General features: G+C 37.1%; 1 protein-coding gene and 2 long non-coding RNA genes across 4 annotated transcripts; 2 read left to right on the top strand and 1 right to left on the bottom strand.

The window, feature by feature from the left end:
• The first annotated feature begins 825 nt into the window (after positions 1-825).
• LOC147282921 (putative disease resistance RPP13-like protein 1) lies at positions 826-6,125 on the top strand. Of its 2 annotated transcripts, XM_086246490.1 has the most exons (3): positions 826-4,664; positions 5,497-5,585; positions 5,813-6,125. In XM_086246490.1, exon 1 carries the CDS (start codon positions 880-882, stop codon positions 4,606-4,608), a length of 3,729 nt encoding a protein of 1,242 aa, XP_086102616.1. In that variant the 5' UTR covers positions 826-879; the 3' UTR covers positions 4,609-4,664; positions 5,497-5,585; positions 5,813-6,125. The 2 variants fall into 2 exon arrangements, with proteins under 2 accessions (XP_086102616.1, XP_086102617.1); XM_086246491.1 differs by lacking the exons at positions 5,497-5,585; positions 5,813-6,125 and adding an exon at positions 4,761-4,788.
• Positions 6,126-6,197: 72 nt separating this feature from the next.
• Positions 6,198-7,141, top strand: LOC147282920 (uncharacterized). The gene is made up of 4 exons (XR_015123142.1): positions 6,198-6,289; positions 6,384-6,476; positions 6,748-6,819; positions 6,937-7,141. It is a non-coding gene; the product is annotated as an uncharacterized LOC147282920 (long non-coding RNA).
• Positions 7,142-10,405: 3,264 nt separating this feature from the next.
• Positions 10,406-13,129, bottom strand: LOC147282919 (uncharacterized). The gene is made up of 6 exons (XR_015123035.1): positions 12,927-13,129; positions 12,794-12,839; positions 12,263-12,346; positions 11,060-11,668; positions 10,851-10,965; positions 10,406-10,766 (listed from the first exon to the last, which is right to left on the bottom strand). It is a non-coding gene; the product is annotated as an uncharacterized LOC147282919 (long non-coding RNA).

Genomic DNA, 13,129 nt, shown 5'->3' with positions numbered 1-13,129 from the left:
TTACCATTGTTTTTGTATAAGCTCGATCATTTTTCACTATCAGATCAGATTAACTTTACTCAAAATATATTAAAGTTCTTTTTCCAAAAATTAATGAGCTGAGGTAAAAACGTAAAACCTCCCCAATAATGCAAGCGTTGGCACAAAAAATACATGGACCTCACCAAATGTTTAAGTCCAATAACTATGGACTACTCATCTTTGGCCGTGGAACCCACCCACCCAATTTAATGTCCACCGACAATTGCGATGCACATTTTATAATTTAATGTCCACCCACCCCACCCACATAATTCATAATTCATACTAGCATGCAGAAAAGAGGAAAGCCAATCTGGCTGATCTTCAACCCATGTCATAAACTCACAAAGCTAGCTCTTAACAGCATATATAATCTTTAATTACATATAATCTTTTATATTGTTATATATTAAAACTTATTTCTATTATAAAATCACAATACCTATATTTTGCTGTCATTTTTAATTTGCAAACATATATTTGTCAATTTAATTTGTAATATCAGTATCAAATGTATGGTCTAATTAAATATTTTAAGAAAATAGATTTATATTATAAGAGTACTTTGGAAATGAATGAATTATCAGTGATGAGAAAAATCGAATGAATTATGAATGCTTAGCATATCTAGTGGGTGTGTACTTAGCATATAATAATTTCCTTTGCAAGTAATATCTTTAGACTAAGTATGCTTTTTGTAGACATAATATGCTTAGCCGAGTGGACCAACTGCCTCACATTCCCACAAAAGCACGACACTGAGCTATAATCTAAAAGACTAAAACAGTTCTGTTTTTCAAGTTATTCACCAACTTCATTGAAATCCTATCGACCCTTTGCAAAGAATCCAAGAGAAAAATGGCTCTGGTTGGAGAGGCGCTGCTCACTGCTTCCATCCAGGTGTTGTGTGACAGGATTGCCTCACGCGACTTCATCGACTTGTTTTGGAGGAAGAAGCTCGACGATTCACTCCTGAAGAAACTGAAGATCACACTGCTTTCCCTTTCTGCACTGCTCAATGATGCAGAGGAGAAGCAAATTGTGAACCCTGCTGTGAGAGAGTGGCTTGATGAGCTCAAACATGCTGTCTTTGATGCAGATGACTTACTTGATGAGATCAGCACTGAAGCTTTGCGATGCAAGGTAGAAGCACCTGAATATGATCAAACCCACAAATTAACCAAGGTGTGGAACTTCCTCTCTCCTTCTTTTAATCCTTCTTGTCAAGGCATGAATGCTAAGATAGGAGAGGTATTTGAAACATTAGAACACCTTGCAAAACAAAAGACTGTCCTTGGTCTGACAGAAGTCGTTGGAGGGAATCAGGTTTCACAAAGACCTCCAACAACTTCCTTGGTCGATGAATCTTGTGTGTATGGTAGGGATGAAGATAAAGAAAAGTTATCAAAACTGTTGTTTTCTGATGATGCAAGCAACAATGATGTATCTGTCATCCCCATTGTTGGTATGGGCGGGGTTGGTAAGACAACCCTTGCTCAGCTCCTTTACAATGATGACAAAGTAAAAGAGTATTTTACTCTTAAAGCTTGGGCTTGTGTTTCGGAAGATTTTGATGTGGTTAGGGTAACTAAAGCCCTTCTTCAGTCAGTCACTTCAAAATCTTATGACAATATTATGGACTTGAATCTTCTTCAAGTTCAACTAAGAGAAGAAGTGGGGGGGAAAAAATTTTTATTTGTGTTGGATGACCTGTGGAATGAGAACTATGATGATTGGAATCTCCTACATGCTCCTTTTACATTAGGAGCAAAGGGAAGCAAGGTTATCATAACAACACGGAATAAAAATGTTGCATCTGTCATGAACAATGTTCCTATTCACTATTTGGAACAATTGTCGGATGAATATTGTTGGTCACTACTTTCAAAACATGCACTGGGAAACGAAAACCCAAGTGAATATGCAAACTTGGTAGAAATTGGTAAAAGAATTGCACGCAAGTGCAATGGTTTGCCTTTAGCTGCAAAAACACTCGGTGGTCTCTTACGTTCCAAGAGAGATTCTAAGGAGTGGAATAGCATCTTACATAGCAATATGTGGGAGCTAACCCATAATAAAAGTAATATTCTTCCAGCTCTGAAATTGAGTTACCATTATCTCCCAACTCAATTAAAACAATGTTTCGTTTATTGTTCGATTTTTCCGAAAGATTATGAATTTGAAAAGAAAGATGTAGTTTTACTTTGGGTTGCAAATGGTTTAATTCCACAAGCTGAGAATGAAATAGGAATGGAAGAGGTGGCTGAGGAATACTTTGATGAACTATTATCACGATCAATATTTCAAAAATCAAGGAGCAGATTCATAATGCATGATCTCATTAATGACCTGGCAACCTTCGTGGCTAAGGGATTTTGTTTCAGGTTGGAAGGGTTGGAATCACATGAAGCTCCCAAAAAAGTTCGTCACATTTCGTATATTAGAGGAGAATTCGATATTGCTTCAAAATTTGAGCCATTATATGGGGTTAAGTGTTTGCGGACCTTCCTACCTTTAAATTCATTTTGTTGGCCAAATTATATAAGTAAAAGAATTTCACATGATTTCTTGCTAACACTAGGATGTTTGCGGGTGCTGTCATTGTCAAAATATACCAATATTGTTGAGTTACCTAATTCTATTGGTAATCTCATTCACATGCGTTATTTGGATCTTTCCTCCACAGCAATCAAAAGGTTACCGGATATAGTGTGTTCTCTCTGCAATTTACAGACAATACTATTGTTAAATTGTTTCTCTCTCATTGAATTGCCTGTCGAAATGAAAAAATTGATTAATTTGCGTCATCTTGATATTCATGGAACTAAAATAGACCAGATGCCATTACAATTGGGTAGACTAAAAAGTTTGCGAACATTGACTGCATTTGTTGTTGGCAAGTCAACTGGTTCAAGGCTTAGAGAATTGAGGCAATTACTGCATCTTCAGGGAAACCTTTGTATTCGAAAGCTACAAAATGTAGTTGATGCTATGGATGCCGTGCATGCCAATTTGAAGGAAAAGAAAGATCTCAAGGAGTTAATGTTGGAATGGGGTAAGGATACTGATGATTCTGAAAAGGAGAGAGATGTACTTGAAAAGCTCCATCCTCCCATAAATTTGGAGAAACTTACCATCAATTTTTATGGTGGAACGAGCTTCCCAAATTGGTTGGGAGACTCTTCATTTTCTCAAATAAAATTCATGTGTCTAAGTGAATGTAGTTACTGTTTGTCCTTGCCACCACTTGGGCAGCTACCTGCTCTCAAAGAGCTCACTATCGTTGCGATGGAATTTGTTACGAAGATAGGTCCTGAGTTCTATGGCAATGGATCTTCAATAATTCAGTCGTTTCAATCTCTGGAGAAGCTAGAGTTTGAGAAGATGCCAGAGTGGGAGGAATGGCTTCCAAGTGGAGGTCAACGCTCAGATTTTCCTCGTCTGCAAGAGCTGATTTTAAAGAAGTGTCCGAAGCTGAGAGGAAACTTACCTAATCATCTTCCTTGCTTGAAAAAACTTTCAGTGAACAAGTGTGTGGTTCTATTCGAAAGGGGCACTACTACCCTTAACATGGACTACTTACCACAATCTCTCGAAGAATTGAGAGTTGATGGATGCCCAGGTCTGTTATCATTAATAGGTCAGAGAACAGAGTCTATGCCCTCAATTCAGAGATTTTATATTCAAAATTTTGGTGATATAGAGTGCTTGCCCAAGCAAATGGTGCATAGCAGCAACTGTCTTCAATATTTGAGGCTCTATGATTGTCCATCCCTGTTGTCGTTCCCTAGAGATGGTCTACCTACTACGTTGAAAACACTTCATATAACAAATTGTAGGAGATTAGAATTCCTACCTCATGAGATGATGGCCAAATTGACATCGCTTCAGCTTTTGTTCTTACACGACAGCTGTGATTCACTGAGGTCCTTCCCGTTGGGCATTTTTCCCAAACTTAGCCATCTTGAAATCTGGGATTGTGTGAATCTGGAATCCCTTTCCATTGAACGAGTTGTTGAAAATCTCAGCCATCTCAACTACTTGCATATCTGGAGGTGTCCAAATCTGGTCTCTTTTCCCCACGGAGGATTGCCCACTCCCAACCTGTTTGTATTTTCAGTCAGTGAATGCCAGAATTTGAAGTCATTGCCCGAACGAATTCACACCATCACCGCCCTTCGATATTTGGGCATATCCCATCTTCCAAATGTTGTGTCAATTGCAGAAGGGGGTTTGCCTCCCAACCTTCGAACATTTCGTATCTACAGAACTGAGCATCTGTTGGAGACGTTGCTCAAGGAACAGCTGCTCCCTACAACTCTCAACACTCTCTGGATCTCTGACCTAAGCCTGAAATCTTTGAACGGAAAGGGACTTCAACACCTCACTTCTCTTCAAAGCCTACAAATCTGTGACTGTCCCAATCTCGAACGCCTGCCAGAGGGTTTGCCGTCATCTCTGTCTTTACTGTGTATCAAGGATTGTTCTTCGCTGAAGAAAAGATACTTTGAAAATAAGACGAGAGAAGATTGGGCCAAGATTGCTCGGATTCCTTGCATACAGATAGATGATCAAGTGATCATATGAGCTCTCACAAAAAGTTTCGGTTTTCATTTCCCTCTTAACTCCCAAATAAGAATCAGGTACCAATTAATATGAGTTTTTTTTCATTTCACTTTATGTTAAAAATTAATGCATACTAAGTGAAGAAGCACAATATTATTTATTTATTGTTTCAGGCTGTCATGTCATTAAATATTTCTTATCTATATATATATATTTTTTGGCTTATTTACACCATTACCCCCTGTAAGATACACTTTTTTTCACTTTGCCCCCTGAAACTTAAATCCTCTCAGTTTGCCACATGAACTTCACAAAGTTATTACAAAAGACCCTATGCCGTTAACTCTGTTAATTTTTCCGTTAAAATAGCTGACGTGACACCTATATGGCATGAGTGAGACCCTTTTTTAGTTATGTAAAATCCATGTGGACAAAAAAAATAATTTTTAAACTAAAAATAATAAGATCCATGTCAATTTTTTATAATTTTGCTTGTCTACATGGATCTTACATAACTAACAAAGGGTCTCACTCATGTCATATAAGTGCCATGTCAGCTATTTTAACGGAAAAATTGACAGAGTTAACGGCATAGGGTCTTTTGCAACAACTTTGCGAAGTTCAGGTGGCAAACTGAGAGGATTTAAGTTTCAGGGGGCAAAGTGAAAAAAAGTGTATCTTACAGGGGGCAATGGTATGAATAAACCATTTTTTTTTCAGTACTATATTTTTCTTATCTAAAGCCGAGAAAAAAAAACTAGCCTAACACAGCTCTAGCACAGGAGAAACCTGAAGCATCAGCCAACAAAATTGATAAGACCTCAGCAGGAGGCACATCAAACCAATGAATCCCCAGCTCCCTTCCAAAGCACAGAGAAGCAAGGCAATCTTATCTATATATTACGGCAGAAGCAATAATGAAATGAAAGCATTGGCCCAATATTGCTCACATCCCCTGCATTGGCACTGGTGGAAACTTATTTTCAATTTTCAATCAGGTACCTCTTCTATTGTTAATTCTTTTATCTTTTTTTTTTTCAATTATTTTTTTTCTTTTTTAGCTCAATGAATTTTGCTAAAGAAGAGTTTGTTTGTAGATATGCAAGTTTGTCTATTTAGTTCTTTATGCAGGTCCATGGCATTGTTTATTTATTCTTTCATTTGACTTGAGTATCAAGATGCAATCTTAATGATGATTATGAAATTTTAATGTCTAATATGACAGGATTCCAATTGTCTTAAAATGGTGCTTAAACCACATTATGATTGTAATTATCCCAAAGTTACTCGGTGGAATGAAATTTGCTACCAGACTAGCTCTGTTTTGGAATTCCCTATAGCTTACAATTTCAGCTCTTATACTAAAAAGGTAACATGCTATTAATATTTGATTGTGGCACTCTGTTAACATCGTGTTTTGAACTGTGTGCTTGCGTTCTTGGCCTCCCACAATCACCAAAATGCTTAACTTAAGCTGGTGATCTGTGTTTTGAATCTTCTCTGACATGTATATAAGTAGTTAAATTGTGAAAGCTAGTTACCGCTTTCATGTTATCTATAACTCTAGCAAATTGCTAATTCTGTTCTCAACTTTTTTTCAGTTTGCTAATATTTGCTGTCAGATTAAGAAAAAGGCACTGAAGGGTAGTAAACATACTCAAAGGCTCAAGAAGAGGGCAAAATCATCCAAATAAGCTTACTTGTAAGTCCTTTTGTGTTGCATATTAATCGAAGTTATTGGCTAATGTATTTGAAAGCAATTTCATTTTAGTTTCCTCATTTGGGTTTAATTTTAGCTCCTCATTTGAGAATTGGTGGGTGGTGGAACTTGGTCAGTCTTGGTGAATGGCTTAATGATATGTACCATGAGAGATATTGGAGGAAGAAAGGTACGTACTAAAAACTAAGAAGGTACTTGCGGCTTAAAATTTTTTTTTTTTTTTTTTACGTACATATTATTACTTTTCTTTTTACATTTTCAGTTAATCAGTATTTTCTTTGATGATAATTTCTATGATCAACTGTGAATTTCTTATAATTATATCTTCCTCTATTGTGAATTAGGTCCCTTTCAATTGTGAATTACGGTTGTCATTCACTATTGCTATATAAGATTTTGGTCATGCAATCCTTTGATTTTTTTTCTTGTTTTATGGGCAGATTTCGATGTTGGAGAGTGGAGACCTTTAAACGTGCTACTGTTTGCTAATATTACACTTTGAGCCTAGAAGGGTAAGTTATTTGAGGTGCTAGTTCTGAAATTGTGATATACAGTGATCTTAAACGCTGAATGGACATTGAGTAATACTTTTGAGTACCTTATTTAATGAACTTTATTTCATGCATTAGGTCTAACATAAAGGATGCTCCAAATTTTCGTGCCAATTGTCCATATGAGGTTTTGCATGAATGCAGGTTCCAGGTCAGCAAAAATTTAGATTGTCAGCTGATTGAATATCTTTGTTCACTTGAGAACCAACTTAATTAAATTGGAGCTTCAAGACTTCTTTGTATTGCTATTTGTACTTCCAAGTCATTTATTAATTAATTAATTACAGTTTCTGTGCTTTGCTGCACATCATGCATTTTCAACTGCCTTGTACATTAGTTGCAATATAACTGGAACCATGTTGCATAGTGCATTTGTAATTCTACCTATTAGAAGTGATAATAGACATCTGGTTACACCTTGCATCAAATGTCAAAGTTATTTTTCTTTTGGTCAATCGAATGGATTCTTTTCCATTTCAAGTTAACTTATGTTGCGGTCTTTCTCCGTTGATGTAACCCTCTTGCCAGTATATTGAACCATGTAGTCGGGAGCTTCTATAATGACTGCAGGCATAGAATGCCTCCACCAAAAAAAAAAAAAAAATAGATAACCTGTTGAACTGGTAAACAAGTTTTACCATTTTTTTGATGCATCCCTCAAGATAGGTAACTCTTGATCAAGATGTGGTAACTTACCATATTCTTGATCCAAGTTACCATTTTCTTGAACCAAACATCAAGAAAATGGTAACCAAAACCTTGCCTCAAACCAAGTTACCACTTTTTTGATCGCTCAATCAAGAAAATGGTAACTTGGTTCAAGAATGTGGTAACCAAGCCCAATCATGACCAAAATTACCATTTTTTTGATTTTTTTCCTCAAGAAATGGTTACTTGTTCTCAAGAAATGGTAAGTTACCATTTTCTTGATCAAAGTTACCATATTCTTGAACCAAACATCAAGAAAATGGTAACAAATTAGTGAGGCAAAAAACGTTACCACTTTCTTGATTGTTCGATCAAGAAAATGGTATCTTGGTTCAAGAATATGGTAACCAAGCCCAATCTTGACCAAAGTTACCATTTTCTTGATTTTTTTCCTCAAGAAATGGTAACTTTTTCTCAAGAAATGGTAAGTTACCATTTTCTTGATCCAAGTTACCATTTTCTTGAACCAATCCTCAAGAAATGGTAACCAAATCAGTGGGGCAAAAAACGTTACCACTTTCTTGATCATTCGATCAAGAAAATGGTAACTTGGTTCAAGAATGTGGTAACGAAACCCAATCTTGACCAAAGTTACCACTTTCTTGATTTTTTTCCTCAAAAAATGGTAACTTTTTCTCAAGAAATGGTAAGTTACCATTTTCTTGATTCAAGTTACCATTTTCTTGAACCAATCCTCAAGAAAATGGTAACCAAATCAGCCAAGCAAAAAACGTTACCACTTTCTTGATCGTTCGATCAAGAAAATGGTAACTTGGTTCAAGAATGTGGTAACCAATCCCAACCTTGACCAAAGTTACCATTTTCTTGATTTTTTTCCTCAAGAAATGGTAATTTTTTCTCAAGAAATGGTAAGTTACTATTTTCTTGGTCCAAGTTACCATTTTCTTGAACCAATCCTCAAGAAAATGGTAACCAAATCAGCCAAGAAAAAATCGTTACCACTTTCTTGATTGTTCGATCAAGAAAATGGTAACTTTGATCAAGAAAGTGGTAACCAAGCCCAACCTTGACCAAAGTTACCATTTTCTTGATTTTTTTTCTCAAGAAATGGTAACTTTTTCTCAAGAAATGGTAAGTTACCATTTTCTTGATCCAAGTTACCATTTTCTTGAACCAAACATCAAGAAAATGGTAACCAAATCAGTGGGGCAAAAAATGTTACCACTTTCTTGATCGTTCGATCAAGAAAATGGTAACCTCAGTCAAGAATATGGTAACGAAGCCAAATCTTGACCAAAGTTATCATTTTCTTGATTATTTTTCTCAAGAAATGGTAACTTTTTCTCAAGAAATGGTAAGTTACCATTTTCTTGACCCGAGTTACCATTTTCTTGAACCAATCCTCAAGAAACTGGTAAGCAAATCAGTGGGGCATGCAAAAACGTTACCACTTTCTTAATCGTTCGATCAAGAAAATGGTAACTTCGATCAAGAAAGTGGTAACCAAGCCTAACCTTGACCAAAGTTACCATTTTTTTGATTTTTTTTTCTCAAGAAATGGTAACTTTTTGTCAAAAATTGGTCAGTTACCATTTTGTTGATCCAAGTTACCATTTTCTTGAACCAAACATCAAGAGAATGGTAACTTCATCACTGGGCCAAAAATCGTTTCGCACTGCAACTGTGCATAGACGAAAGGGCAATTGCATTCGCAGACTACTAAATACAAGCTCCTGTTTGACAATCAGGTTTTGACATGCAATCCAAAATTCTGAACAAAATTGCTTCTATAGTTATATACCAAATTACCAACTATGAAATATAGTCTTAAGGTATAGGGTATTGGGTAAGTTATAGGATTTAAAATTAAAAAAAAAAAACACAATAGGATTTAGGATATATAATATAGGGTTTAAGTTTAAGTTTCTAATTTAACCAAAACCCAAACCACTCATATTTATACATTTAGACAGTAACTGTGGTTCCTACTAATATATTTTGGCGGAAGCCTTTTAGCTCATTTCTCTTACAATTTGATTCCCTACATGTACTTAACTTTTTCGTGGAGATGTGAGTTTGTCTAGTTTCATAAAAACTATAAATTTAATTGATCCCCTTGTAATAGTTTTGACTTAATAAACAAGCAATGTTAGAATCAAGCATTTACATGTTGCTGAATATCACTGGGCCAAAAAAAGGTTTCGCACTGCAACTGTATATACACGAAAGGGCAATTGCATTCTCAGAGTGCTAAATACGAGCTCCTGTTTGACAATCAGGTTTTGACATGCAATCCAAAATTACACAGTTTGACTAGTCTGGAAACGCGCCAGAGGCAGCATCTGTTGAAGAATCTGCCTCCTTCTTGGACACATGGAACTCTGCATGGGATTGAATGATAGGTCTACTGCATCCTCGTGCACAACTAGGGTTCCTATAAGGCATATTATTACAGAGGCAAGCCCCTGCCCATGACATTATGTTTTTCAGCATCTCTTCTTAAATGAATGTATTTGTCTAGTCTAACATACCCAATTATCCTCTGCTAGTTTAAATTGGAGTGCCTGAATATTTACTAACGAACATGAACTTATTAACGTCTCAATAACTTAATTGTCATAATTTTCAGGATGCACACCGATACGTCATTTATTTACCAAACAATGCAGCCACGTATTCATATATACACAGTCACATTACTCACATCCATAAACAACAGAACGAACAAAATGCATAAACTAAAATGGCCAAGCATACACTTCATCCATAGTACTTAGATTGAGTCTTAGTACAACAATAACCAAGCAGATACCCAAGAAGCAATTCTCACAACATGAAAACTGCAAAATTAATCAAGAGTAACAGCAATCTGCCTGATTGTAGCCTGCCAAGTTTAGTGACGTCACAACCAGTTTTGCACATTATAATTACATTTGTTAATACGGGGAGTAAATTTCATCAGGATCAGGTGACCACGATGAGTCAGATGGCCACCATGGACGCTAATTGGCAGGGGTGCAGTCTGGCGATGACTCTGAATGATAGTCGTTCCCAGGTTCTTCATCCACCAAATCCAAGGGTCTGGACTGTTGAGATAAATCAGGGGCAGCTGACCCTTGTGATGAATCCGCGACATTTGACACTCCGGTATCTTTGGGTGGTTGTGATGCCGAAACATTGGTGAATCCACAGTTCTTGTACTCATCTACCCATATCCAGCCATGGCAGTCAGCCTTACCCTAATACAAAACACATGCATTATGACATTTCAATGTTTTGGTTGCACAAATGGTCGGCCAAACTTAACAAAAACGTTCACTTACATTAGTCCCTTTGCATCCCCAGGCTGGGCGTTGATTACCTTCAAAATTGGCAATATATTGCATCGAACCATTGTTGTCACAGTACAAAAACATGACTTTAATTTCTGAACTTGAGCTATTTAGACATCAATGCATTACTAGATTTATTTCCTATTATAGTGAAATTGAAAAACAACAACAAAAAATACCAAGACGTTAATTTCTCTTACCTTCACAACTTTTGACACCATCACCTTTAAACCCAGCAGGACACTTGTATTTGACCTCTCCATCATCATGTTTAGAGAAATAATAGGAATTTAAAATAAATATATTTTCCAAGAGCAGAATGTTTTGTTTTGTTTTTTTTTAAAAAAAAGGTGTCACGCCCCGAAACCCAGGTACGTAACAGAGGCACCTATCTTGCGAATACCAGAGACTACAACAACCAATCCCCCGGTGTTATAATCCCAAATATCCACAAAATAGGTTAAGCCTTTTGGTTTAGTAAAAATGGGTTGGATCAGAGTGCTTGAGTTTGCAGCGGAAAATTTATTCAGAAATAGTTAATTCATAATTAAACCAACCCTCGGAGCTACTATTGTTTAGAGTAACTTCAAAGAAACTGTTTATATAGACTCGATAATTCAAAAGTAGACAACCCAAGGACTCAGTGTATATACAAGATATGACCAAGGGTATATAAAGATAGTAAAAGGACACCAAAGACCTGCCCAAGGAAAAAATATACTGACTAAACAGGAACACAGGAGTTGACAAGCTCGAGACCGCACCACCACCCCCTCAATCGAGGCCGTCAAAGTCCACACGTGCAGCACCTGAGAGGGAGAAAAACAACAATGTAGGGGTGAGCATCACATACGTTCATTGCTCCCCCTCAGGGAACTCCCTGCTAGGTTTGAAAAATAGTTTGGGATAATTTAAAATCAAATGCACAACACAAACCAGTTGTCAAGCTTTGTAAAACGAGTAGCATGCTCATACAATTTTCAAAATACAGTTTTCCGGGCCCAAGTTCGGAATCATACCTGTTGACCAGCCGTTAGGGCTAACTACCCTCTCACAAAAGCATAACAAAGTCCTGCAGTCATTTGACTGGGACAGGGTAGCGAAAGTGGCCATTTCATGGTTGTACCGCCTAGACTGGCCTCCCAAGAAGGACAATCGACCAGTCCGTCCGTACAACCCCTCATGAGGTTTTGGGGATCGAAACCCAGGGTCTACCGTAAGGGACCTTTCACTCTCAAGTCAAACACAATAACAATCTCACGAGAATATGCATAACAGTCATCATTCCCATCATCATAAAACCAAGCAGATATGCCAATCAAAAAACATGCATCTTTATCACACAGTATTTATTATATAGTACATGCAGGAAATCCACTAGTCAGAGTGTGTTGTCCCCCTACCTAGCGTCCAAAGCTTTTGCCTGTTTTCGAGTACAAAACACAATTTGCCATGTCGCAACGATCTCCTTTAGGTAACTGGAGTTCCTAGTTTGACAACAACTGGTGTTAAAAACAGTCTTCACGTAAATTGATGACCTTGTCTGTTAAGACCAGGTATAATTCAGAGGTTTGGCACTAGCGTAACTGCTAGGCTTCTCTGAATTCTTAATCCGATATGACCTTGCACCCCGAGGCAAACAGTCATGTCAGACCGGGTGGTTTCTATATCTATTTTAATTTATTGTCGAGGAGGTTGATCAGATATGAACCTACAACGTGACCAGGTCAGTGCATGGGGAAACTGAGGGAGCTCTGGCTCAGTACCCAACGCCTGTATGCTCATGGACTGACCTTAGTCATCACGTTATTTGGTTACCACTGATATGGCCTCAATATTTATTAAGTTCATTTGATAACAACAGTTAAACAGCGTTTCGTCTATAACCACAACTTAAATAACTGCAGATTAAATAAGCTGGGTTAAGGATATACCTGTTGAAGACTTCCCACGGGCAGAGTCTCGGTACTACTAGACTTGCTAAGTAACAAGATTAAAAGAACCTAATTAACAAGAGATTAATTTAACGAAATTTTGGCAGAAATTCGACAGGGATCAAGAAATTACCTATGGAGCTCAGAAATGATTTTTTTAAAACTTCACCAAAACATAGCCTTCACACTACTAGAATTGAAGAGCTCGTCGCCACGATCGCGTAGGCGAAATCGGATCGTCGATCGGAGCTTCAGAACTCAAGATAAACTCAAAACAAGATTGAAGAAGAGAGAGAGAAAGGAGGAGAGAGGAGAGAGAAGCTCTCTCTTGGGAAG

Source organism: Dryas octopetala, chromosome 6, assembly GCF_963921425.1.
Source record: "Dryas octopetala chromosome 6, drDryOcto1.1, whole genome shotgun sequence".
NCBI lineage: Eukaryota > Viridiplantae > Streptophyta > Magnoliopsida > Rosales > Rosaceae > Dryas > Dryas octopetala.
The sequence above is the reverse complement of the archived record's forward strand: the minus strand, read 5'-3'. Positions and strand labels throughout refer to the sequence as shown.